Below are 27,159 nucleotides of genomic sequence, written 5' to 3'. Positions count from 1 at the left end.
TTTTCAGCCTTTCTATTTGTTGATCCAAATAATATATGTTTAATATGCTAATTTACCCCACTCGCTCTGGTTTACGTCACTCCGAAACGATGTTCTGTCAAAATAAAGGTCCCCCTAATTTTTTATAAAAGTCTGTTTTGAGTCTGTAAATGAAACACTATGAACTAGTTTGAGAATATATAGGGTTTAAAACTAATTGAAAGCTTTTTGAAACTTATAAACGCATAAAATAATGTAGCTAATAAAAGAAAAAGTAAGATATTTTACTAAAACCAGTGTTGATACGTGGGATGTGATGAGATCTGTGCTGGAACTTTATGATAATATTCTGACTAAGAACACAACTCTTTTTCATTCTAAAAATATAATGTGCTGTTTGTTAGATTGTGTTTTTTGTTATAGTTTTTTGTTATATGTTTTTTGTTATAGTGTCAAGTTTCTCAAATTGTGAGAAAGTATAAGTTAAGGTCCAGATGGACATTGTATTCCACAGTTATGGTTTTAACTATCTATCCTAAAACTTTCTATCTATCTATCTCTCTGTCTGTCTGTCTCTCTCTGTCTAGGGAGACTTTTATTTTGACAGAAAATCGTTATGAAGCTAGAGATCAGCTGACCGGAGTGTGACTGTCACATGACGCGCTGAGAGTGGGCGGGGTTAGTTCACATTGCGGTGGTGTTTTTGTGTTGTGTTTGTGTGAGTTAGTGAGTTACCGAGTTAATGTGTTAGTGTTTTAGTGTTTTAGTGAGTTAGTGTGTTTGGTGCTCCGGATAGTAAAGTTGGGGGAGAAAATGCGGTGAGTTTTTTTCTCTACAGTCTTTAACTAATCAATAACTAATAATCACCGGCTGATACCTGATCAGTTCTCTACAGTAAAGCGCTGTTTAATGTGTTACAGGGGACTCGCTGTGTTCTGGATCTGTGTTTATCTGGTCCGCGCGGATCGATTAGAAACGGATCAGATTTTATCGTAAGTTTATTTTATTATTGTTTCTCCTGCTGATTTATAACCTTTATTTAACCTACATTTAACCCTTTCAGACCTTTATTTTCATAAACTATCCCTAAATAATAAAAACAGGTTTAAAAATTGTTCTAAATCACAATAAATTAGTAAAAATGATCTGTTCTTTTGCCTCAATAGCTTTAGCACTACTGTGTTTCCAGTGTTTTGCAGTGGACGGAGCCAAGCTACTGTTTCATTGGTTTATAAACTCCCAACATTTAATATAAAGAATTTGCAATGGATGCAGAGTCTGAAAGAGTTAATACACTACAAACACAATTTATATTCTTTCTAAAACCGCTGTTTTTAGTTGTTTAAGTAGAAAATGTTAAAAATGTATGACTTCCGTCTAACTCAGAAATGCTTTATTTTGTGAATTAATTGTGAATATGTGAATTATATTTAGCACATTATTATACACAAATGTAAATATTAAAATTTACCCCTAGTGTAAAAAACAAAAAAAAACATAGAAATGTAGAAACACTTTAATCTTATTTCATTTAAAGAACTGTTTAGCAATGTTGGCAATGTATATTCTTGGGCTGCCTCACTCTTGTGCCTTTATGGGCTGATAAAAAAAAGGCAAAAAAAAAAAGTGCAATGGTTTAAGAGGATGGTGTATCATACAGTGCAGCAGTAGAGCCAACCAAAACAATCATAATTACTGTTTTTCATTAATATTCTAAAAAGTTGTAAACAATTAAACATTTTAAAATCGTAGAGCGATTCTAGCTGGCTTTATGGACTTAAAGCTGAAGATTATTGTAGGAAGGTGGTGATATGTAGTTTATAAATGTTGTTCTTGACTGTTCTGATGTGTGTCAGTGTGCAGGAGGGCTGGATTCATGAGGGCCGAGTTTCTCCTCTGGAGGAGGTGGAGCTCACCTTCGCCCTGAAACAGCAGAACATAGAGAGACTGAAGGAGCAGCTGGAGCTGGTGTCAGACCCCGACTCTCAGCAGTATGGTAAAGTTTCTCCTCAAAATCCACCATTAAAATCCTCTTGTTCTTGTTGTTTGTGAAATACAGCAGGTCTCTCTGAGTTGTTTATGATGCTGCACATGATGAAACTCTTCCTCATTGGCTGCAGCAGCTAGTAAAATATTCAGAAGAACGAGTTGATCAGGAAAAGCAATTAGTATTCATGTCCCCGCCCACCTTGGCTCGGGACCGCCCACAAGCAGAGCTGAAGCCGGGCGGCGACACCGTCTCATCAGATAGGAGATAACTAACAGCGCTAGGAACAGCATGCAGTTCATTCCTGTGTTATTTGTGTGAATAACACATCAGTGTTTATATACTTTACCCAGTAATTCAGCTAAGAAACAAATGGTTAGAATTTGTCTATGGAGGAAAAACACCACCAGCCAAGTACTACTGAGATAGGTAGGTGTATGTTTAGAAAAATCCCCATGGATTTTTACTTTCTGGACCTGGACTCTACCCACCTCTGTGTGTAACTATAGGTTTAAATAGGATCTCCGGTGGATTTGGTGTTTTACAGAGACTCTAAGACTAGGTCAGTGGCTGAACTGCACTTAGCAGGGCATTATTACACATGTTATAAAGTAACATATAACATTGCAAAGACTGTTATTAGTGTAAAAATATATTTATTTTAAAACATTTCTAACTGTTGTCCATCTCGCTGCCTCCTGGTGTTGCAGTGCTGTTAGCCAATCAGAGGCAATATGTTTGCATGTGTGAATATTCATGAGCAAGAGCGGACATCTGATCGTTTCTTTCCACTCCTCCACCAGACTAAAGCAGTGTTATACCGAATCACTGGAGCACTGATTTAGCTCACATGGCATTCATTCATAGACACAACTAGACATTTTAAAATGAATGAAAAACGATGGAATGAGATTGTTAAATGTTCCTAATCTGATTGGTCGAGTCTCTCGCTCTCTTCTCCTGTTCAGGGAAGTTCCTGTCTCTGGAGGAAGTGTCCTCTCTGGTTGGTCCGTCTCCGCTGACAGAGAAAGTGGTGCAGAACTGGCTGCAGAGTCACGGAGTCACGAGCTGTCTCACCGTTCTCACGAGGGACTTCCTGCAGTGCTCCATGAGCGTCCAGTAATCACTCTTACTCAACTCTCACACTTTCACCATCAACCACACGGACAGAGGAACTGAAACTGAAACTCCATCTGAATTAGGATTAGATTTACATACTGTAAAATACTCTGATTATCTCTGATAAAATCATGTGATTATTCCACAAAAACGTCCAACATCCTAACACATCATTTTAGAGTTCAGAAAATGAATAGTTAATGAGTAGTGATGCACAATAATAATAAAATAATCATATTAAAATATCTGTAGATTATTACTTTGAAAAATATCAACATCTACTATTTGTTTTAGACAAACAGACAGACAGACAGACAGACAGAGACTGTATTAATCCCATATTGATCCCAGAGGGAAATTCAGGACATCTAGTAGCAGCAGGTTTATAAAGTATATAAAATGATAAGATAATATGATGCAGATAAAAAATACAATTGGCGGTTACTTGAAAACTTGAACACTTACTTGTTGACAGGGTTATTAATCTGCCATATTTTATTCATTTTACTCTATTTAAAAAATAAATCTCTATTTGTTAAATAATTAACTTAGATTTAGTCTTAATTTCTGCATTTTATGAACAAGTGTGCATCATATCATTAGCAGCAGATTTGAAATTAACATCAGAGGTGTCAAGTAATGAATTACAAATATTTTGTTGCCTTACTTTACCTAAACAGGTTAAGTCTACTTTACTGCAGTAATTATTTTTATCTGAACTTTCTCCTCCTTACATTTTAATAAAAACAGTCTCGTTACTCCTGTTTCATTTCAGCTGGTTTTCATTCCGGCTTCTCATCGATCAATAAAACCCCTATCCAGATAAATCTCTTCATCCAGATAGAGTGAATCTGATTGTGATTGGATGTAGAGAAATATAAACATATACCATTCCCACTCCCTATTGGTTTATACTGTGATCCATCATAGTGTTTTTAACTTATAGAAGATAATTACACTCTATCTCTTGATTTTAAATAAAGTATTGGTGTTGAGAATTTATTAAAACGTTTAGATTACAGTATTATTAGATGTTTTGTTAAATAAGGGATATGATCTCTCTCTCAGGGTGGCGGAGTCGCTTCTTCCCGGTGCAGAATTTCATCGCTACAGGAGAGATGATCAGACCCTCGTGAGGTCGTCCGCGCACTACTCCGTTCACGATGATGTCACCGAGCATCTGGATTTTGGTGAGGGAATATTCAGTACTGAGTCTGATCTGATCTGTTCACTGTATTCATGATTATACCACAGTTAGTTCTGAGTTCTGAGAGGTGTTCTATGAGTACCATTATCAGCCGGTAATGCACTGTATTACTCCGCCACATACAGGCAACCTAGCAACGATGCAGCGCTTACAAACCAAACAGCGCAGCTACAAACAGAGCAGCAATGGAACTATTTTAACTGGCAGAGTTTGTATAACCAAACAGATCCTATTTTCTCCTCCTCTTTAACTCTTTCAATTCTTCCAATAAACAATGATAATGGAACTGTGGTATAATCACAATAATACACTCGAGGTTCACGCTATAGCGTGTAATATCGGAGCTGCTCTGCTGTGGTCGTACCTTATACTTTAAAAAGTGCTTTTTATATTTCCTCAGGTTATTATTGTCTAATATTATAGTTTGTTTAATAATCTGAAAAATAAGTAACTATGACAGAAAAACAAAAAAAAAGAAATGTAGGGGGCCAAATACTTTTTCATGCTACTGTATGTTGCATTGAGATTTTTAAATATATAAAATATTTTCAGTAATTTGCCCTCCATCTTTATCTTAAGAAGAACAAAAAAACATGAGCAAAACTCATTCAATTTAGAAATTTCCCAGTTGTCACTGATTTTACTGTTAGATTTCTTGATATTTGCTAAAACAAGCTCATTTTTGGTGTTTTTATTTCCTGCAGTCGGAGGCGTGCTCCGTTTTCCACCTAAAGTAAAGGAGATCAGTCGGAGCTGGGCGGGAGCGAGACGATCAGTAAAGGGATTTCACCTGGGTGTGACTCCATCAACCCTCAGGACCCGATACAACCTCACCGATACAGACATAGGAACTGCTGCTAACAACAGCCAGGCTGTGGCACAGGTACATAAAACTATATATACCTATACAGGTGTATATAAATATATATATATATATATACAGCTCTGTAAAAAATGAAGAGATCACTTCAGTTTCTGAATCAGTTTCTCTGATTTTGCTATTTATAGGTTTATGTTTGAGTAAAATGAACATTGTTGTTTTATTCTATAAACTACAGACAACATTTCTCCCAAATTCCAAATAAAAATATTCTTATTTAGAGCATTTATTTACAGAAAATGAGAAATGACTGAAATGCATCTTGGCATCATGTTCTCCTCCACCAGTCTTACACACTGCTTTTGGATAACTTTATGCTGCTTTACTCCTGGTGCAAAAATTCAAGCAGTTCAGTTTGGAAAAAATATTGCATATTGTATCAATAACATTTGTTAAACTATAGTAATATAATATGTAAACCATATTTATCCAATAAAATAATTTTATATTGTGATTATGATTATTATTATGGTTATACGCTCTGTGTATTATTTGAATAATATTACACGTCTCTCAGAATTCTGGTGTAAATTCTGTTGTATAAATGCAGTTCCTGGAGCAGTTCTATCACCCGGCGGACCTGGCGGAGTTCATGAGCTTGTTTGCGAGAGGCTTTCAGCACCTGACGGAGGTGGAGCGGGTGGTGGGGACTCAGGGTGGGGGTAAAGCTGGTCTGGAGGCGAGTTTGGATGTGGAGTACATCATGAGCACCGGAGCAAACATCTCCACCTGGGTCTTCACCAACCCGGGTAAGAACCAGCCAATCACAGGAGCCGAAGAAGCTTTTAAAGATGATCTGATCTAATTTACTGCACTTAAAGATCAGATTCTGCTGGATTATTTAATATAATTATCTTTTTTCTCTGGTTAAATCAATTCCTTCCTGAGCAGAGATCAGATTCTCTCAGCTGTAGGTGATTCATCTCACAGCAAACCTGAATAAAAGCTCCAGATTTAGATCTGAAATTAGATTAACTCATATTTAATGTGCTCCTTAACTAAATACTACTTCTAGCTGATCTTTATTACATCTGGAGAAAAAACAGATTGTGTTGTTCTGTGATATATGTTACTATATGTTGCAGAAATCCAAAATCCAGCATGTAATGTTAATAATAATACACTCTGTGTCCAATATTGGACTAAATTTAACCATATTGGGTAGATATAACCTCAAAATTAGAACAGATAAATGTGCCTTTTGTATCCAGCAAGTTGTAGCATGAGGTATATATTGAGGTATATATTAAGGTATATGATGAGGTATATATTAAGGTATATATTGAGGTATATATTGAGGTATATGATGTTTTACATGACATTGCACATTCTGTAATGTGCACATGCAATATTTCTATTCAGCCCTAAATATTAGGTAGTTTATTGGCAATTAATCATTTGGTAGTGTTTTATATTTCAGTATTTATATTCACTTAATTGTGTGAATGTTATTTATATACATTTCATGTTATTTATATCAATTTTAAGAATTGGGGCAGTTTTTTGTATTTAAGGTGTTATATAACAAAAATATTCTATTTTTTCACTAATTCTTTCATGGGGTTAATATCACCCTGACTTACCAGAACTCAGGGTTCCTCAGTGTAGCGTGGCTAGTGCTAGCAGTTAGCTGCTAATGCTAATGCAGCTGCACCCATCCTTAGTGGAAATTTGGACATACTCCTACTGTAAATAAACTGAAGAGCTTTACTCCCCCATAATAAACAGTTTTCAGGAGAGAAATCTGTGTAGATTAACATCCAGCACTCGATTAACTTCAAAAATAAAATGTGTTTTTTAAAAATTACAGTTTTGTTTATTTAGCTTAGCTTTACAGGTCTCGCCACCATCCAGCCTTATAGTGTGAAAAATACGGTAATAATAATAATCATAATAAATAGTTGTTATTAGTGTAGCAGCTGTATTAATGCTCAGAGCTCATCCTCTATAGCAGGACGTAACAGGACCTGTTTGTTTTCAGGACGTCACGAGACTCAGGAGCCGTTCCTGCAGTGGATGCTCCTCCTCAGTAACATGTCGTCCGTGCCGTGGGTTCACACCATCAGTTACGGAGACGACGAGGACAGCCTGTCCTCCGCTTATATGAACCGCATTAATAATGAGTTTATGAAGGCGGGAGTTCGGGGAATCTCCATGCTGTTCGCCTCCGGTAACTAAAATAAACTTATTACAGGATTTTATTTAACAATAGCAGTTTATTCAGAGTTTTTAAATGTTTGTAAATCAAGTTTATTAAGAACAGTAAATTATATTAAACCATATTTTAATGTTAAATGTGTTATTTTTATTTAGGGGACAGTGGGGCCGGATGCTGGCACAAGACTAAAGAAGAAAACGTGTTCAGGCCGAGTTTTCCTGCTTCCAGGTACAAATTTATTCTTTTTTTTTTTTCATTCTTTTTAATGATTTCTTATTTTTTTTTACAGATTTTACTGGTTTTACTGATGTCTTTCTTTGTTTGCAAAAACATTTTATGTGATGTAATCTGGAGCATCACGTTTCATCAGCCTAATTTAAGTGAGAAAATAAGAATATTTTCCAGCTCAGACTGTGTGTCCTGTGACTGTGACACTGAGAAGCACTGGTTTAGATCACTTGATAAGAGCATTTAAAAATCATACTTAAGCAATATTTATCTTTTTAGGGAACTAAAATCAGGAACTGATCCTGAAGTTTAGTATCAGTGCAGTAAAACCATTATGCCTCATGTATTTCCATTTTCAGCTCTACTGCTCTATAATTACAGACCATAATACTGTATCTGTATCTCTGGATATTTTTGAGAATAGAATTTGAGTGCACCTTATAGTGTGAAAAATACGGTAATATTATCCTCAGGACCAGTAATATGTAGGTAGTGGGTGGTTCTCAGCACTGCTGTGACACAGTAATGGTGTTGATCTGGTACAGAGAGTGGATCAGATACAGCAGTGCTGCTGGAGGTTTTAAACACTTGGTTTGGAAACAAGCTGGTCATAATGTTATGCTTTGTGTTTGTATTGTGTGTGTGTGTCCATGTTTGTAGTCCGTACGTGACCACAGTGGGAGGGACTTCCTTCAAGAACCCCTTTAAAGTGACCTATGAGGTGACAGATTACATCAGTGGGGGCGGGTTCAGTAACGTGTTCCCGATGCCGGATTATCAGGTGAATGTTTCTCTGTGTGTGCAGTGCTGTGATCTAAAGATTATGTTCTGAGATTAAATGTTTTTTAAACCTTGTGTTTTTCTCTGTGTTTCTGAAGGTCAGTGCAGTGAAAGCGTTTCTGAAAGGGAAGCCGTCTCTTCCTCCTCAGTCCTACTTTAACTCCAGCGGGAGAGCGTACCCCGACCTCGCTGCTCTCTCAGATAATTACTGGGTCGTCACCAACCTGGTGCCCATCCCCTGGGTATCTGGAACCTCGGTGAGTAAATAACACATTAAAATAGCTGCGTGTGTAGAATATATTATAAATGATATAAAATGTTATTATTTATGTGTTTTAATGATTAGTGCGGTCTGAGTGATGCAGGGTTTTAGTGTAATTCTGGTGTGTTTTGATCGTAGGCTTCGACTCCAGTAGTGGGAGGAATCCTCTCTCTGATTAATGATCAGCGCTTCCTGAAAGGTCTTCCTTCCCTCGGTTTCCTCAACCCTCGTCTCTACAAACTCCAGGGAACCGGACTGTATGACGTAAGACATTTAATCATTTAATCATGAACACGTATAATAAATAATATTATTATACACACCAACTGCTACTGATCATTAACTATCCACTGCTCGATAGAAGAATTGTAAAGTTTTTTTATTACAAAACTTAATCAGCAGTGTGGAAAATAATATCAATCAATCAATAAACCACCCCTTACTTGACCCATTACCTCATTTTCAGTGTAACTGAGCATTTACAAATACAGAGATTGAAAATGAATAAAAAAAACTATTCTGTCATCAAGTAGAATCGGAGCCATTAGTTTGTTGTTACTCTCCAAATAAACTTAATACTTTTTTTTTACAAGATTTCTAATCTAAAGATTTTTACAAAACTCATGTAAAACTTATTTAAAAGCAAGTCCACTAATTCCTTTAATTTTCTCTTAAGAAAGAATTTATTTTAAAGGAATGGTTATAGACCACATGTTCAAATAATTGATATTTATTACTAAAAAAATCAATTCTGTTACTGAAACTTACTGTAAAAAATGTAAAAAAAAAAATAGAAACATCTCTGAAGGATTTTAAGTTTGTGGTTAGAGAGTGGGGAGAATAGGTAACAAATGCTGTTTTTTTTAGTGTTCTATGTATTTTTTATTACTGTTTTTAATTACATCTTTTATTTTTGCAATAAATAATAAAATGTATTTTAAAGTTTGTGCACATTTATACATGTAATTTTCTGAGTATAGAAATGGAGCTCTATTGGTTTTATGTGGAGTAAAATATGAGTTTTGATCAAATCAGATCTGATTAATTCAGCCTCTCTCTCTCTCTCTTCCTGCTCTCAGGTAACGGAGGGATGTCACCTGTCCTGTCTGGATGATCAGGTACAGGGACAAGGCTTCTGCGCTGCTCCGTCCTGGGACCCCGTGACGGGATGGGGTACGCCCAATTATCCCGCTCTACTGGCGGAGCTGGTGAAGGGTTAATCCTCTGATTAGAATCTAGTTAAATTTCATCCAGCAAACATTGCAGTCATATCTCACAATGTTTAAATTTAAGATTATGGGCTTTTAATTTGTATTAAATGTTACTGATTGTTTTAATGCTGTTTATTTTAGTTAAAAGCATCTTTTAAGGTCAGATTATGATGTTTTGTTGGATTGAAAGTTCCAAACACATCAGATCCACATCATATTTTTTGCAGATTTTTTTTTGCTGCTAAAGTTTTTAAAGTACTGTTGATTAATAAAAAGCCTAAAGTTTTATAAATTCTCTATAAGGGCGTTGCTTTATACGTTTTGCATTATAGAATCATTCACATTTTCAACAAAAACAGAACAAAAACACTGGAGGAGAGTAGAAGAATGTGGTAAATATGGATTTTCTGGCTGTTTGATTGGGAGGTGATGGATGTGTCGATCGGTCTTTAAGCAAATTGCACTAAAAACTGTAATGCTCTGCAAATCTGTTTTATCACCAATTAATCACTGGGGGATTTCACTAGTTTACCAGACAGGGATTAAATCTTATCTTGAACTAAACAAGATTTAAATTGAGTTTTTCCATTAATATTAAATGTACTCTAAGGCTAGGCTTAATCCCTGTGTGGAAAACCGACCCCTATTGATTTATTAATAAATTAACTTGAGTATACTTTTAACATAAATGCTTTAAAATAACATTTATTAAATGTATAAATGCAGTTCTGTCTAGATGGTGATTACCTGCCTCAGGTGTTTGGATCACTTTTTGGACAGAATTATTTTTTTGGGCCTGAAGATCAATTAAAATTGTAATTATTGAAAAGTTTTTCACTTCTAGTTTATACAATAAAATATTCCTATAGAAGGAAATTATGATCCATTTCATACATTTACATGCATTACTTTTGTGTGTTGTGTAAAAGAAAAAGAAAGAAATTTACACCATTTTGACCGTTTACACCTGGTCACTTTGTGTGATTAGAATTTAGATTTGATCCTGATTATTTAGAATTAAATCTGATTAGTGTGTCAGTTTTACTTTAATTTGCAGCAGTTTATTTGTTAAAATGCTCAGATAAAATAGTTCATACTGCTGTAACATAATATAACATGTTTAAATGCGTCTCAGAACAATGCGTGATTTGATTGATTGATTAGATTTGATCTGTTTTAAATGCAGATTAGGTACATTATCTCTGCTTTATCTACACATATAATAATGATGTCCAATAGGAATAAGGAAGCCGTGTGTAAACAGGGGGTTTTGTTTGTGAGTTAAAGTTGAATAAGGTACTGTTTTTATGCTGTTTAGAGAGAAACGGATGAGATTAAGATCTGCAGTGCAGAATTATTGATGCCTTTCAGTAAAATTTCAAAGTGTTTTTCTTGCTTTTCTCAGGGGATGTAAATGAAGTGTGAATTAATAAAAATTTTGATAAAATTAATGTCTCATAGTTCATTTTATGTGGTAGTCCTGTTTTATTCTTCTTCTGTGCTACACAGATCAAGGTTAATATAAAATCTCACCTTTATCCTGATTATAACCAGAAACATCACTCACATCAGTTTCCAGTTTTAATATAGAGTGAGATTTTTAGAGCATTTTCAAAATAAAGTGGCACAACTCTAGATAAGAAAGCTTTAGAATATTTTAGCATATATTAATTAATACATTTAACTTTTAAATGTAGATTAATTGAAATTTTAGTAATTCAGATATAAAAACACAGTGTAAGAGCTCTCAGTAACTGCAGCACAATCACTGACCTTCTGAAAAAAGGTAAAAACACATTTTAGTGCTCCTGCGCAGCAGAAAGCAGTGAATAGGCTACTAAAATGACAGACTTTACTGAAAATGGAAAAAATAGCACTTTTAATGTTCAGTATTCTTTTAAAATTGTAGTTTTTCATTTGTTTGAAAAACATGCAAAATATATATCAGTGCATCTTTAAATTCTATATTAAGCGCACCTTCCTGCAAATCAACCCAACATCCTTCTGTTCCCACACCCTCTTCTCCAACACTTAAACACTCAGATCACGGTTTAGTTATATCCTCACATGTTGACGTATGAAACAAAAAGCACAAAAAACAAACAAACAAAAAAACACATTTCTTGCACACAGTGGTGCAACTTCAGCTTGGATAAAATTGGTTTAATAGGTTAAACACAAATCTACCATTTCTATCTACATGATCTCAAAATATTTGTACAGAACAGTTATACAAAACGAGATACCTGTGGAGGATCCCTCTCACAACTGGAAAAAGGTTTAATAGTGTCTCCTTCTCCTTGAAGAAGAGCATTCACATATATCAAATCTCAGGGAAAAACATCTCAAGACAAAAGGAAATGTCTAAAAGTGTACAATATGCACACTTAGCAGACAACTAAAAAGCAATTCATTCTTTTTTGTGGACTCGTAACAGATACACAGATGGAAAAACAAAAATAATAAAATAATTAAAGACTCTTTGGGCTCCGAAGAACAAACGTCTCGTCCGTGGATGAACATCCAGAAATGCACATCTTCAAAATAAGACATTTTCTGGAAGTAATGCAATACCGTCCAGTCTGTACCATAAGAAGTGTCGTAAGGGCTAGTTGGGCATCAGTTCATCATTCAAACACATACTTTAATAAAACATCAGTAGATACTCTCTCTCTCTCGCGCAGAAAAGGAAAAAGAATCTTCTACAAACAGACAAACACACAAAGGGTGTTTTAAAGCATCGGGTGGTGCAGTCCAGGGTCCTGTAATGTTCCTGCGTTTAGTCCAGTCACTGGTTGTTCTTAGCTTTAGCGTGTGTCAAAATGTGGGATTTCAGGTTGGTGGACTGAGCAAATTTCTTATTGCAGCCGTCGAACGGGCAAACGTACGGTCTGTCTCCAGTGTGAATACGCACGTGAGTGCGCAGGTTGAAGTCCAGTGAGAAGCGCTTCCCGCAGCCCTCGAACGTGCACTAAAGAGAGGAGAGAAATCAATTACAGCTGATTAATACAAATACTGATCAATAAAGCCCTGGTGAACCCACATAATCTATTACTATTCAGTCTTTTCCTACTTCTTAACATGAAAGATTCTGCTCAGTCTGTGTAATACTGCACAAAACTATATTTATATAAAAATGTTGTTTATCACTGGTTGTTTATACCACAGTTAGTTATAACCCTGCAATTTGATTGGCTGAGAGGCGTTCTATGAGTGCCGTTATCAGCCTGTAATGCACTGTAACCGAAGCTCTCCATGTATTACTCCACCCACATACAGGTAACCTAGCAACGATGCAGCGCTTACAAACCAAACAGCACAGCTACAAACAAACAAAACAGCAATGGAACGATTTTAACTGGTGAAGTTTTTATAACCAAACAGATCCTATTTTCTCCTCCTCTTTAACTCTTTAATATCAGTATTTTATCAGTATATTATACACAATAGATACAAATCTAATTCAACACAAAGATGGAGATAAACTGTAATTATACTTAAGAAACTAAACCACTGCAAGATGAATAAAAACATGAATGAGAAGAGATGATCCAAATAAAAAAAGAATAAATAAATTAAAACCTACCTGGAAAGGCTTTTCACCAGTATGAACCAACTGGTGTCTTTTGAGTTTGGAACTTTCCACAAATGCTTTCCCACATTCAGCGCACACGTGAACACGTGGGCCGTGAGTGTGCAAGTGCTTCCTCATAGCAGAGTTGTCTCTGAACATTTTCGTACAACCCTGAAAAGAAAAGAAAACCCAGCATGAAGTATGAAGTTATAATGAATACAAAGACAAAAAAGAGGAGAGTCTAGCATTTTTTAAACATACAGCTCTGCATTAAATAAAGAAACCACTTTGGTTTCTCAATCAGTTTCTCTAATTTTGCTATTTATAGGTTTATGTTTGAGTGAAATAAACATTGTTGTTTTATTCTGTAAACTACAGACAACTGCATCTCGGCATCATGTTCTCCTCCACCAGTCTTACACACTGCTTTTGGATAACTTTATGCTGCTTTACTCCTGGTGTAAAAATTCAAGCAGTTCAGTTTGGTGGTTTGATGGTTTGTGATCATCCATCTTCCTCTTGATTATATTCCAGAGGTTTTTAATTTGGGTAAAGTAAAAATCTTATTTTTTTATCTTACAGAGCTGTATACTCACTTTGTGAGGGCACGCTATCGTTCTTGGGGAGTCGTCTTCCTTCATTTTCCGTGGTTTCATCCTGTAGAACAGGACAATTACAAATGTGCAACAGCAACATGTACAGTGTGTTGACAACATTAAGTAATACTTTGATTAAAGCAGATTATTTAATACTAAAGTATGTTACATGCACAGGACATATTTCTTAATCATAATTAATCTATACAATAAAAATAATCCAATATGAATATTAAAACAACGTTAACAGTAAAGTTTCTGCCCACAGAGACTGAAAGAGATAATGTTGTTATTAAAGATGTTACCTGGCGAACTCTGCCAGCTGTTTGGGATCGGACAGGTCGATGCCGGGGATTCCTCCGGGTGGGAGCTTCTTGCCCGTCATGTATTCAGAGTAATCTGGAGGGGAGTTTTCCCCGATGATCTGCTCCTCCACCACCGTCTCATGATCAATGTCCTTTTTATCATCTAGAACAGAGCCAAAGGGCACCGGTTACACAGAGACAAACACTTCCAGCCCACTGCAGACTGAATTAACCACTGCCTGTCTGACTGGAGTCAAAGTCTACAGCGTTCACACCTTATAGAGAACAGTATCAGGTATAAGAAACGATTCATACAATTACATCTCTTTATAAAAAGCAGTGAGTTACTTAAATCAGTCCTAAGAAATATAATAATATAGCTGTGGTGATTTCATAGTATTCACATCAGATATATTAGGAACTGCACAATGACCACCAATAACTACAGTTAGAAATATACATGACCCAACGGTATAGAGTAGAAATACAATATTTAACTTCATACCCTCAATATATTCCTCAATATAATAGCTAAATAACTACCTCTACCTCTGTTACTATAAGCACCTTTTCTGGATTATTTATATTGCTACAGAAAGTATTGCTATAAACGATATTATTGTAATTAAGTTAAAAATTAAGACCATTAAATGCCACTGACACAATGATAACAGAACAGCATAACAAAGCAATTATACTTTTGTGAAAAAACAAGTTCACACTGTGTGTAGAGTCAGTCATCACCCACACACCACAATTTTTCGCACATCAGGGTTCTACTTTTGTTTTACACTGTTCTCGTTCCCCATTATATATATCTACTTCACAGATTATATCTGTCCAGTATCATTTATTTTACTTTAATCCTGGATATATGAAGATATTTGGAGTGCATTATTATTATTATCATGACATTCTGGATCATTGACTTCTGCTACAAACCTGATAAAATCCTTGTATTTTTTAATATCTCAGTTAGGGGTGTGCCATATCAATATCGTATGCACTAATACAATTTAATTTCCATTATCTGCAGGAATGTATTCTTGAAATAATTTTGGAAATAATTCAGTGTTTTGTCATAACGCAAAGAGTATCATTAGCCCCAAAAAACATAAAATATTGCGATATTATTTTAGTGCCATATCTCTCATCCGTAATATACATACTCTCAATTAGTTATTTTATTTAATTTACGCTAAATATTTACTGCCTTTATACGAAAAAGCTTTGAACAAATCCTATAACGTTGCATGTTACTATAACATATTGCAAAAACTGCTAGTTGGTGGGTTAAATAGCGTGTAATGTTTTATTAGTTAAAAATATATATATATATATATACACGCTCTCAACTTCTTATTTTATTTAATTTCCACTAAATATGTTATGATATATACCATGTTATTTTATTATATATAATAACAACACATTATATATTATTATATATTTATACGTAAACGCTGTTGTTACGTAAGTGTGAACATCCTATAATACTAAAATAAACGTTAGCTGGTAACGTTAGTTATATTTAGTTAACTCAGCCTTCAGTCAGTTTGAACCAACTCAACTTTCAACTGAAACCCAAAACAAGACCCAGGTGTGTAAAGTATCGTATAGTAATAGTAAATAACCATAAAAATTACAGCTAAACACATATATCGTGTTCGCAAAATAACGAAATTAACGATAAAATTAACGTTAGCTAACAAATCCAGTTCTGTGGTGATCTGCGATAACTACGCTACATTAGCAACACAGCTAACAGCTAATCATTAGCTAGCGCTACTAACAACACAGCGACTCAACCAGCGAGTCAGAGTACTTTAACTAACTTAAGATAGATATTTTGTTCATAAAATTAAACAAATAAACTAATAAAACGATTTATGACTGAAACATTAGGTCAGAAAAGCAGTTTAATCCGTGTTAAACTGAATATCTCCTCCACAGGGTCTCCTCTCTCTCTGAGTCTGGCCGAGTCCCCGCCCCGGTCCCTCCCCCTCCTCCTCCCGGAGCGGACTGCGCCACCGCGGCCTGCCCGCGCTGCAGCTCCGCAGCTTCACCCCAACCCGCCGCCATCTTTCCCCGCTACACTAACGCCATTTTTCGGGCGGCCATAATGGTCCGGGGGAACATGGCGGCGCCCATCAACACTTAAAACATGGCTTCCCATCAAAACAAAGCACATTTTCCACCGCTGAGTCGAGAAAAGGGGTTTAATTCGGTGCTGCGAGCGGCCGGGGGAACAGGCCCAACTGCGGGCTGAGCTAAGAAACACAGGGCCTCAACCGCGGGCCTTCTTAACAGCGGAGAACAATGCCTAACTCAGAGGAACCTCCAACCAAACCAAAGCAGAGCAGAACAACTTCAGAGCTTTAAACTCACCCGAAGCCCACATAGTCACCGAGAACTCCCCCTCCAGAGTCTTAATCTGCACCTGCTTCTGCTCCCATTTCCTCCCGGCGGCCTCCGCGGCGCCCAGAAAGCTCTTTTTAACCACTTTCTTCCCGCTCCCGCCTCCCTTCTTCAGCCGCCCCGAGCTCTTCCCTCCGCCGGACACGGCCACCAGCGCCTGCTCGATGTACTCCTCCTCCGCGGCCGGTACCGGCACCGGGATGAGGATCTGGTCCTCGAACCCGTCGCCGGCGTGCAGGTCCGAGTCGTCGCAGCCCACCACCTCCTCGCGGGTCTGCACCAGGATCACCTCCTGATGGTGGAGATGGTTCGGGTCATCCGAGACCAGCGGCTGCAGCGCGATCATCGGCTGGTGCTCGTCGTCCTCCCCGCCGACCACCGTGGTCTCGATGGTCTCCACCTCGATCTCGTGCAGCTCCACGATCTCCGCCGGCATCTCCGAGCCGTCCGTCTCTATGTACAGTGTCTCTCCGGACGCCATTCTGGGCTGTTTTCGTGAGAAAGCGGTTAAACTCCGGCTGATAGAGCAGATCCACCACTTCCACTCGGGCTCTCCGGCGCCTCCCCCCTCCGCTAAACAACACGGAGACTAAATATCGCGAGACTTCCTCCAACCTCCGCTAAACAGTATACACACAGACCAAACATCGCGAGACTTTCCCCCTCCGCTAAACACAACACATGCACCAATCCTCGCGAGATTTCCTCCCCGACCCAGTTTCACAGAGGGTTCTCCCAGAGTACAGAGAGAAAGCATCTCTACTCTAATCATATTTATTATATTACATTTATTTACTGTTAAATCTAAATCTAGATATCCTCCAGAATATTCAGAAGAAATAAAATATTCAAAATAAAAATAAAATGAAAATAACAGAATAAAATGTAAATGAACACAATAAAGAAAATACATGCTTTTTTTGTTTATATATATTGTACATATTTGTTATTTTTTCCCCAGTGTTTTGCCATCCACATACTAATACATCTTAGAAAATCATTTAAAAGTTACATTATTTCAGTAAATAAAGTACAGCCAATGAAAACCCAAAAATCAGTATCTCAGAAAATTAGAATATTATATAAGACCAATATGTACTTTTTGCAGTGTGGGCAGTGTGCCAAGTCCTGCTGGAAAATGAAATCCTCCATAAGAGTTTACATTTTACATTTCATTTGTAAATCAAGGTATCAGAGTCTGGAGGAAGAGTGGAGAGACACACAGGCCAAGATGCTCGAGCTCTAGTGTGAAGTTTCCACCAATCAGTGATGGTTTGGAGAGTGATGTCATCTGCTGATGTTGGTCCACTGTGTTATATCAAGTCCAAAGTCAACTTTTATGGCGAAGCGGATTTTATTTTCCAGCAGGACTTGGCACACTGATCACAATGAGTACCAATTGGTGTAATATAATATTAATATAATAGTATAATATATATAATATATATAATATAATATAATATCATCAACAATAAAAGAAATAAACACTTAAAATAGATCACTCTGTGTTTAATACATCTATATAATATATGAGTTTCACAACATTTTGAACTGAATTACTGAAATAAAGTAACTTTTCAATGATATTCTAATTTGTTGAGATGCACTAGTATGTAGGACTAGTTCCCGGTTTGTGTGAAACAGCGGCAGCTTGTGGTGGTAACGCGAAACTTGTGCACTCTTTTTTTTTCTTTGAGTTTTTGCAGGAAAGCAGTAGAAGACTGTGATGATAAAATCTTTAGTCTGCTGATTATTTGGGTTTAGATGCAGGAAAATAAGAAGCTAAAGGAGGAGAGATGGGTTATTCCAGAGTGGCTCAACTGCGATCACCCGCAGTATTAGAGGCAATGAGGCAATTTAAGATAATCTCTGACTAAACAATCCGCCCACATCTCCTTCCTTACCTAACTAACCACAACTATACACAACTATTCACAACTATTCCAGAGTCTGAGACTGTCTGAGAGTTTAAACTGCTCTTTATTCACACCTGGATACAGGTATCCCTGTCTGCTCAGCCAAAACACCCACTGGCTGTTTCTGTTGCCATTACATTCAGGCACACCTTTTTACACCTTATCACGAGGGCGTGACCGAAACGAGTCCTGCGCGAGAGAGGAGCTCACCTGAGATCATTACGCCACTGCTGCATGTGGAACATGGGGAAAGCAGGTGGACGGGTAGACTTTGAATGGGTTTACGACGAGCAACCGCACACATGGAGAAGAAGAGAAATACTGGGTGAGTAAATCTTTCAGAAATACAGTATAAATACAGTATAAATACAGAGTTTAAGCTGAATCCTGAGAGCTGTAAAGTTTATTTAGAGTTAGTTGAGATTGACTCTGTCTGTACTCACGGGTTTATGCTGCTCTCCTCCTCTTTTATCTGTGAGGATAATTTAATCTGAGAATTGGGAGTTTCTCCTCAGCGCTTTGCTGAAGGCGATTTTCCCTCAACAGCTCCATCAGATAAGCTGAGAGTCGAGCTGTCAGGAGAGCTGTGCGTTTAAAACACTTCCGCACAGACTAGTTAAATTACCTTTATGAATTTTATTTAATGTTTCCTGTAGAAACTCGAGAAAGATTCCTGTAAAAACAGAGAGAGAGATGAGGTTTGCTGTAGTCTGTTTTTCTGAGGAGGTGTAGGAACAGACAGAGACAGAGTTTACCTGACACACACACACACACACACACACACACACACACACACACACACACACACACACACACACAGTGCTCCAGAATGAATATCTGTGTGTGTGTAAGGTGGGGTGTTACTGGGACAAGTTTTCTAGCTATCTAACATTAACCTCAGCACAATGGGCTAGCCTACTCTCCACTGTATATATTATTAAATACTGACATCAGTGTGTTTTAAAAGTCAAAATCTCAGTTATTCCAAACTTCAGTAATGCATTACCTTTATTATCAGTTCTTCGTTTTGCATAGAGTGATAAAATAAACTGAAAGAGATAGCTAACTAATGTTCATAATATTTTAGGCGGATTACGGGTCAGTTCCACATGTAGATATCAATTTATTTGTTTGGATTCAAAGCTACTTATCAGCATCATTCAGTGATGGACTTTATTTGGTATGAAGATTAAATATTATTAAAGTAAGTTTAATTAAAACCTGCGTTACATACAGGTTCACAAACTTTGTATATTTTCCTTTAGTGTATTTCATATTTTTCATCATTTAGCTATGAGAGGAGCTCCAGAATGAATGTGTGTGTGTGTGTGTGTGTAAGGTGGGGATGATACTGGTTTTCTAGAAAGCTAACATTAACCTCTGTACAATGGGCTAGTCTACATTGGTAGTACTTTTGTGTATTCCACTGTATATTTCACTAAATACAGATATCAGTGTGTTTTAAACGTCAAAATCTCAGCTATTCCTAAAGTTAAATAATTCATTACTTTATGAATGTTTCTGCATTTTTGCATAGAGATGGCTAGTTAATAGTACACGATTTGTCTAATACATGTTTATTTCTGTATTTTTGTTGTCTGTTATGTATATATATATATATATATATATATATATATATGAAGCAGTTTTTAGCCTGGTCATTTCTGTAAACTGATTCCAGGCAGATTGTAGTTTGTTTGATGGGTGGAATAATTGCTGAGTAGCTCAGGTGCACCTGACAGATCTAATGGGGTTTTGCCTGGAAACAGATCTGTGAGGGTAAACAGTCCTACAGCACAGTACTGGTGTTAATGTGAGACTCGGACTGAAACGGCCTTTAGAACAGCCATTCTCTTTCAGTTTTCTACAGGACATTTGTGGGGGAAAAAAGTAAAGTAAAAAATGATGCTGAAATAGGTCTTGAGATGCTTGAGTTGTGCTAATAAAAGTTCATCACAGTTTTAATTTGTCAGTTTAACACAGAATGAATGTTTTGGTAGCAAAATTGACTGAAGTAGAGTTTTATTGCAGAAATATCAGCTCCTAGAACATATTTAGTAAAAGTATAGTTTTATCATTAAAACACAGTTTTATAAAATAATAGTAAGTATTTATTTTTATTAAGTACATCACCAGTACAAAATAAACACAGACAACTAAAGTATACTTTTTCAGAGTATACTGAAATACAGATTAAACAGATAAAAATGTAAGTATAATTACTCCGCATATACTGTAGTTCAACTGCATTATTATTATATTTTTTTCACAAGGGAATGCTTTTTCACATGTGAAACTATGAGCTCTTTACACTGAAATAAGATTCCATTACATCAGAAAGCTTAATCAGAGCAGTGTTTATAAATTATCCAGTTCAGTTCACAGATTATCATCACTAATTCTCCAGTAGTGAACAAGATTAAGGCTCTTTTGTGGACGGAGCCACAAACCTTTTCAAGCTCCTAAAATATTTAATACTTTTTCTTTTATGATCCGAGCAGCGGAGCGGGAGAATCCAGGAGTCAAAAGGTCTTCTGTTTATTAAAGACACTGAAGGGTGTGGAGACCACCACAATCATCTCACACCCCGCACGACTGTAGTGCACACTCAGTAGCTTCATGGTGCGTGAAGGTCATTAACAGACCACAGGGTTCAGAGAAACCTTTACCTGTGATTAATGTGATTAATGTGATTAATGTGATGACATAATCTTAAAAATAACCGGAGGGAGGTTCCCTGTTTCAGAAGCTGATCATAAGACAGAGGGATCATGCTGAATGATATCACAGAACTGCTTCCTGAAACATGTGACTGAAGCAGTCAGTGAACTAATGTTAATCATTTACCTGCTCAATGAAAATCTATTGGATGATGGATCTCTGCAGTTAAAGGGTGTCAGTGTGTGGGGCTTGAGAACCGTCTCAAGCTGTTCTGAACTGAACCCCAAGTAACAACATCACAGTTCCCCTCCCCGCATCGTGTAGGCGGGGTTCATTATAGCAAAACATTGTATTGATGGAAAATATATAGTAGCATTAAATACTGCTCTAGTGTTTTTTTGTTTTTCAATAGCATTGAGGTGTACACAATATGTGCAATCAATACACAAAATAGCCTAGTGCATATACAATATACTGCAAATGTATTAAAAACGATGTTTCAAAAACACAAGCTTAAATTTACTTACGTTTGCAGAAGAAAGCACTCAAAAGCATAACCTAATGCTTTTATGTTGTATTTATATATATATACAGCTCTGAAAAAATGAAGAGAGTAAATTAAGGTTAAATGTGGTTCAGTGTTTGTTAGTTTCTTAGTTACGAGTGATCAGAGTGGGCGTCAGGTCTGGTGTGTTGTATTTGCAGTGGCTCGTCTGAGGGATGTTTTATGGTGTTTCATTACTGATTAAATCTGGATTTAACTGCTGTTCCAAAACCCACAGACCCCGGCTCATCCGTTACTGAGCTGCTTCTTTGGTAAAATCAAAGAAACTAATCCTTTTTAAGGGCTCTCTTATTTTGTTTACAGATTTGTATTGTGTACACTTTAGTACTACTGTGAAAAAAAAAACTTTTCATAAAGTATTTTAAATAGAAAATTCCCATTTGTTTATCTGAGGGGGAAATGAGTTAGGGTGTAGCTTCACTGAACTGCAGACAGTCTGTAATTGCTGTAAAGATAATATACTCTATTTTCACTGCCTCCACATCAGTTTGCATAAAGACCGCATGCAAATCAGCTGGGCGGAGCCGAGCAGTCCAGCTGTTTTCTAATAGTCTGATCTTTAACACAACACACCCGTAACCGAGTGTCCGAGGCAAGGGATCTACCCTGCGTATAATTTTCCAGTATTTACTGGAACAACATGTGTGCTAATTAAAAAAGCTGAGTATCAGCAGCTCCTCCTCTCCCGCGGGAGGAACATTACACTCGGCCTCCTCCGCTCCTGCTTCAGCCTCCTGTTTATGGGCTATTCCCATCTAGTTGCTGGGTTACTAGAATTACTACAGATAAAAATCAGACACAGTTTTTGTTAATTACAAGTAATAACTTTGATTATGTTTGCGATTGTCTGAAAGGTTTATAAATAAAACATTAAAATACAATTTCTCCATAATTCCCTGAAAGCCTATTTGAAATTATGTTATGTTATTTTGAAACCAATAATTTGTAGTTAATTACTGCTTTTTTGAAATTAAAGTGATATACAATTCCACAAAATTTAGTATACCAGTCATATGTTATTTTTGCCTCTATTTAATACAATTTAGTTATATCTGTGAGAGCTGCCCAACTAAACATTAAAAACATATTAAAGGTGTGATTACACATCCAGAGACTTTTATTTTGGAAAGGCAGTGTATATACAGATGTGGATGGTCCTATGCAATTTCCTGAAGTAAGACTTTATGATCAGTTTTTGTACTGCTGGCCTGTTAATTTTAAAATATCAGCATATTAATTGAGTATGAGTGGGATATCAGTAGCCCCGCCCCTTCATACTGAAGTTATAAGCAGTGTTTCATGATAAATAATTAAATCTGCCTTTCTCTCCTTTTCTTTTCTCTCACCAGCGAAGTATCCTCAGATCAAGGCTCTGATGGGTCCGGACCCCCAGCTGAAGTGGGTTGTGTCTGGGATGGTTCTGACGCAGATCTTGGCCTGTTACCTGGTTCAGGACCTGTCCTGGAAGTGGGTGTTTTTCTGGGCGTATGTTTTCGGAGGCTGCATTAATCACTCCCTGACCCTCGCCATTCACGACATCTCGCACAACGTGGCTTTCGGGAATAAGCAGGCCCGCTGGAACCGCTGGTTCGCCATGTTTGCCAACCTTCCCATCGGCCTGCCTTACTCCGCCTCCTTCAAGAAGTACCACATCGACCACCATCGCTATCTGGGAGGAGACGGGCTGGACGTGGACGTCCCCACGGACGTGGAGGGCTGGTTCTTCTGCACCCCGGCGAGGAAAGTCCTCTGGCTGTTTCTCCAGCCGTTCTTCTACGCGCTGCGCCCCCTGGTGGTGAACCCGAAGCCGGTGACCAGGCTGGAGATGATGAATGCCGTGGTGCAGTTCGCCGTGGACATCGTCATCTACTACCTGTGGGGACTCAAACCCATCGTGTACCTCATAGCCGGGTCTATACTGTGCATGGGCCTCCATCCCATCTCTGGACACTTCATCGCTGAGCACTACATGTACGTGAAGGGTCACGAGACCTACTCCTACTACGGCCCCCTCAACCTCATCACCTTCAACGTGGGATACCACATGGAGCACCATGACTTCCCCAGCATCCCCGGCAGCAAATTACCTGATGTGAGTCTGAGATAAACTCCATTTCTTGTCTTTCTTTGTGCCTGAACTTCTCCTAGATACTGTGTGGGTCACAGAGGGTCATTCTAGAAAAGGGGTGTTCTACTTTTTTACTGTTTTACTACTTGAGACAGATTCTATCTGTCCAGTATCATTTATTTTACTTGGAGGGGATTTGTTTCTCAGGGTTCGTCTGTGTAAAATATTTCACACTTCTACTCTTTAGTGATAAAACTCCTGCATCCGGACTGCAGTTGAAAGAACAGGAGGATCAGTGAGTTTTTAGGCTTTATTTTTTCTCGGTCACATGACCTCATCACAGAGTTCAGTAGCTCCTCCATTTGCACTCACTGTTGTGTTTTTAACATGGATCTCCGTGGAAACCGTGGAAATCACAGAGGATAAAAAAAACATGAAAGAGAAAATTACCCCAGAACCCCCTGAGAAAATAATCCCATCCGGATAGAGCTTAGTTCAGTATTTGTCATATTGCCCAATAATATTGTTATTGTGGAAATACCATGAAATATTGTGATATTATTTTATGGCTGTATCGCCCACCCGTACTGTAGAGTTTTGACGTTTAAAAAGAAAGTGGTGAAAGAAGGCACTGTCTCATAAAATATATCTGAGAAATTCAGTGCAGAATGTGGATATTGGGAAGTACTGCTCAATTTTGAGTAAATTTATTTTTGATTAAACTGATACAGGGTGATGTATTTCAATGAAGGAAAATCCTCAGTAGAATGTGCTGCCACCGCTAGCTTCAGGACTGAAATCACACAAACCAAAGTCTGCACAGAAAAACAAATATTCACCTGAGGAAAGATTCAACAAGATCTCACTAAACTACTTCCACAGATTTGATACTGCAGATAAAAAAAAATCTAGAAGAGGAAGCTGTAGAGCCACAGATTTTAAACAGTGATATACGGCACTGCTCTATAATGTCTGTCAATATTTAAGCAGTTATGAATAAAAGAAGCTCAGATACTTGACCAGAATACTTCCTTGAGCTGCTTTTCTTTGTCAGTTTAAATGTTTAAACTCTGATGTCGTGATTCTTATGAAATAAGTTAAATATTGGGTCACAGCAGGTGGTTCATTCCAAGCGAATGTGAAACACTTACTTGTAAATGGGGGTAAATCATCATGGGTAACCTAGTAAAATAATGTTTTAATGTATATACACTCAGGCTCTTTATTACACTTCATGAATCTGATGTAGACTTTTCTTCTCAAGAACAAATAAAACCACCATAATTACTGTACACTTTGGGTGCGCCACGGTTTCCACAGAGATCCACGTAGAAAAAACACAACAGCAAGTGGAAATGGAGGAGCTACTGAACTCTGCGATGTCATGTGACCCAGAAAAACTAAAACCTAAAAACTCGCTGCTCCTCCTGTTTTTACAATTGCAGTCTGGATGCAGGAGTTTTATCACAAAGTTTGATCTTTTCTGCATATTTCTTTTGGCATGTCCGTGTTTGACAATGAGATGTTCTAAAAAAAGAAAATAATAATAAGACAAATCTTTTATTTCTTTTGTTTTCCAGGTGAAAAGAATCGCAGCGGAGTATTACGACACCCTGCCGCAGCACACCTCCTGGTTACGAGTGCTGTGGGACTTTGTGTTTGACGACAGCATCGGCCCGTACGCCAGGATCAAGAGAGAATACAAACTGGCCAAACAGGAATAAACTGTACTGAAGACGCATTATAACCTCTCAGAGCCGCTATTTAAACAGAACAGAGGAAAACCCGGATAAACCTGCTGAACCGGAGTGAAGACGCTGAAACCGCTCCCCCGACAACCAGAAATCACACAGACTTCAGACTTATGGTCTGTTATCTGATGTGCTTCTCAACACATGCAGGCTTAACACATGGCCACATATTAATATGGGCTGAGATGAAAATGTATATTTGTATTTACTAAACTCTAAAAAGCCTTTTCGTCAGTGATGCCTTCTGTTTATTTTTACACCTGTAAAATAGTTTCTCCAAAAACCTGCTGTTTTAGACCGAGTTAAAGCTGCAGTTCTGATCTGTGATCTGATTGTTCAGAGGTTTCAATTATAATTTAATTCACCAGATGGTGGTGAAAATGTGCACTGCTGTTTAATAGTTCTGAAATGAATGGCTGAATTAAAATAAGCGTTTCATGAGTGTGAGAGGTGTTGTGTATCTGTGTGTATTCACCAATTTAAAGAAGAACTCTGGTGTAAATTTGGGTGTATTAAAATAAATTAAAACATGATATAAAGTTGTTATCTGTGTTGAATATCTCTCCTCCGCTCTCCTGCAGTTTTCTAACATCCAGTATTTTCTGCTCTTTACCCAAACAGGCTTTAGAATGAGTGATATGGGGCATATTTTACCCTGCAGATAAATCACTTTTTAATAAGTGTTTTTAATAATCTTGTTGTTCAGTTTTAAAGCTCTAAATGTCTGGTTTTAAATATCAGGACTCTCCGGATTCTACCAGTGAAGTGTGGAGCTACTTTGAGCTGAATAACGGTGTAAAAAGTGATTTATCTGCAGGGTAAAATATGCCCCGTATCACTCATTCTAAAGCCTGTTTGGGTAAAGAGCAGAAAATACTGGATGTTAGAAAACTGCAGGAGAGCGGAGGAGAGATATTCAACACAGATAACAACTTTATATCATGTTTTAATAAATACAACCAAAGTCAATTTCACACCAGAGTTCTCCTTTAAGAACCATAAATCCTAAATACAAGTAAAGGCCAGACGTCCTGATTTAATAATTATAAAGGAATCAGATGCAGACAAGTCAGTATTTCAGCTTTATGACATAAATATAGGGTAATCTCAAAAGGATGGATGTAATAATCCCAATCTGCCCTGTTTTCTCTTTGCTTTGTTGCAAAACAAACACTAATCTATTGAAACTTGAAGGGCGTGGCCCAGTTCTGAAACTGTTACCTGCCAATCAGAGGCATTGGGTAAATCTGAACCATTTACAGCACTGGGAGGGGTGTGAAATAGTGAAGGTGTGAATGATTAAGAGTTTCTGAATGTTGAATTGTTGGGTGTAATCTCTGGTGCTTCTAGAGACCGTTATTTATTACCAGCTTTTTAATCTCTAAATATATCATTTTAAGCAGTGTGTTATAATAGCGTGTGGGTGTTATTGCTAGGCTATCTGGTAAGAATGACTACAAACAAAGTTATGTTCATTATTCTGTATCTTCTGTA

At 37.3% G+C, this 27,159-nt stretch overlaps 3 protein-coding genes across 4 annotated transcripts; 2 read left to right on the top strand and 1 right to left on the bottom strand.

The window, feature by feature from the left end:
- The first annotated feature begins 629 nt into the window (after positions 1-629).
- On the top strand, positions 630-10,158 carry tpp1 (tripeptidyl peptidase I). Its single transcript, XM_022672523.2, has 13 exons — positions 630-797; positions 900-971; positions 1,836-1,975; positions 2,935-3,085; positions 4,154-4,275; positions 4,997-5,175; positions 5,723-5,921; positions 7,154-7,342; positions 7,486-7,558; positions 8,219-8,339; positions 8,437-8,595; positions 8,739-8,864; positions 9,680-10,158. The coding sequence occupies exons 1-13, from the start codon at positions 793-795 to the stop codon at positions 9,818-9,820; spliced, it is 1,677 nt and encodes a 558-aa protein (XP_022528244.2). The 5' UTR covers positions 630-792; the 3' UTR covers positions 9,821-10,158.
- Positions 10,159-11,959: 1,801 nt separating this feature from the next.
- Positions 11,960-17,288, bottom strand: yy1a (YY1 transcription factor a). The gene is made up of 5 exons (XM_007237181.4): positions 16,675-17,288; positions 14,287-14,449; positions 13,982-14,042; positions 13,398-13,556; positions 11,960-12,782 (listed from the first exon to the last, which is right to left on the bottom strand). The coding sequence occupies exons 1-5, from the start codon at positions 17,183-17,185 to the stop codon at positions 12,600-12,602; spliced, it is 1,077 nt and encodes a 358-aa protein (XP_007237243.1). The 5' UTR covers positions 17,186-17,288; the 3' UTR covers positions 11,960-12,599.
- Positions 15,751-26,112, top strand: degs2 (delta(4)-desaturase, sphingolipid 2). Of its 2 annotated transcripts, none has more exons than XM_007237180.4 (4): positions 15,751-15,886; positions 18,705-18,945; positions 23,196-23,938; positions 25,495-26,112. In XM_007237180.4, exons 2-4 carry the CDS (start codon positions 18,855-18,857, stop codon positions 25,636-25,638), a joined length of 978 nt encoding a protein of 325 aa, XP_007237242.1. In that variant the 5' UTR covers positions 15,751-15,886; positions 18,705-18,854; the 3' UTR covers positions 25,639-26,112. The 2 variants fall into 2 exon arrangements, with proteins under 2 accessions (XP_007237242.1, XP_022528245.1); XM_022672524.2 differs by having other exon boundaries at positions 15,757-15,886; positions 18,764-18,945.
- The last annotated feature ends 1,047 nt before the right edge of the window (positions 26,113-27,159 follow it).

Source organism: Astyanax mexicanus, chromosome 14, assembly GCF_023375975.1.
Source record: "Astyanax mexicanus isolate ESR-SI-001 chromosome 14, AstMex3_surface, whole genome shotgun sequence".
Taxonomy (NCBI): Eukaryota; Metazoa; Chordata; class Actinopteri; order Characiformes; family Acestrorhamphidae; genus Astyanax; species Astyanax mexicanus.
The sequence above is the reverse complement of the archived record's forward strand: the minus strand, read 5'-3'. Positions and strand labels throughout refer to the sequence as shown.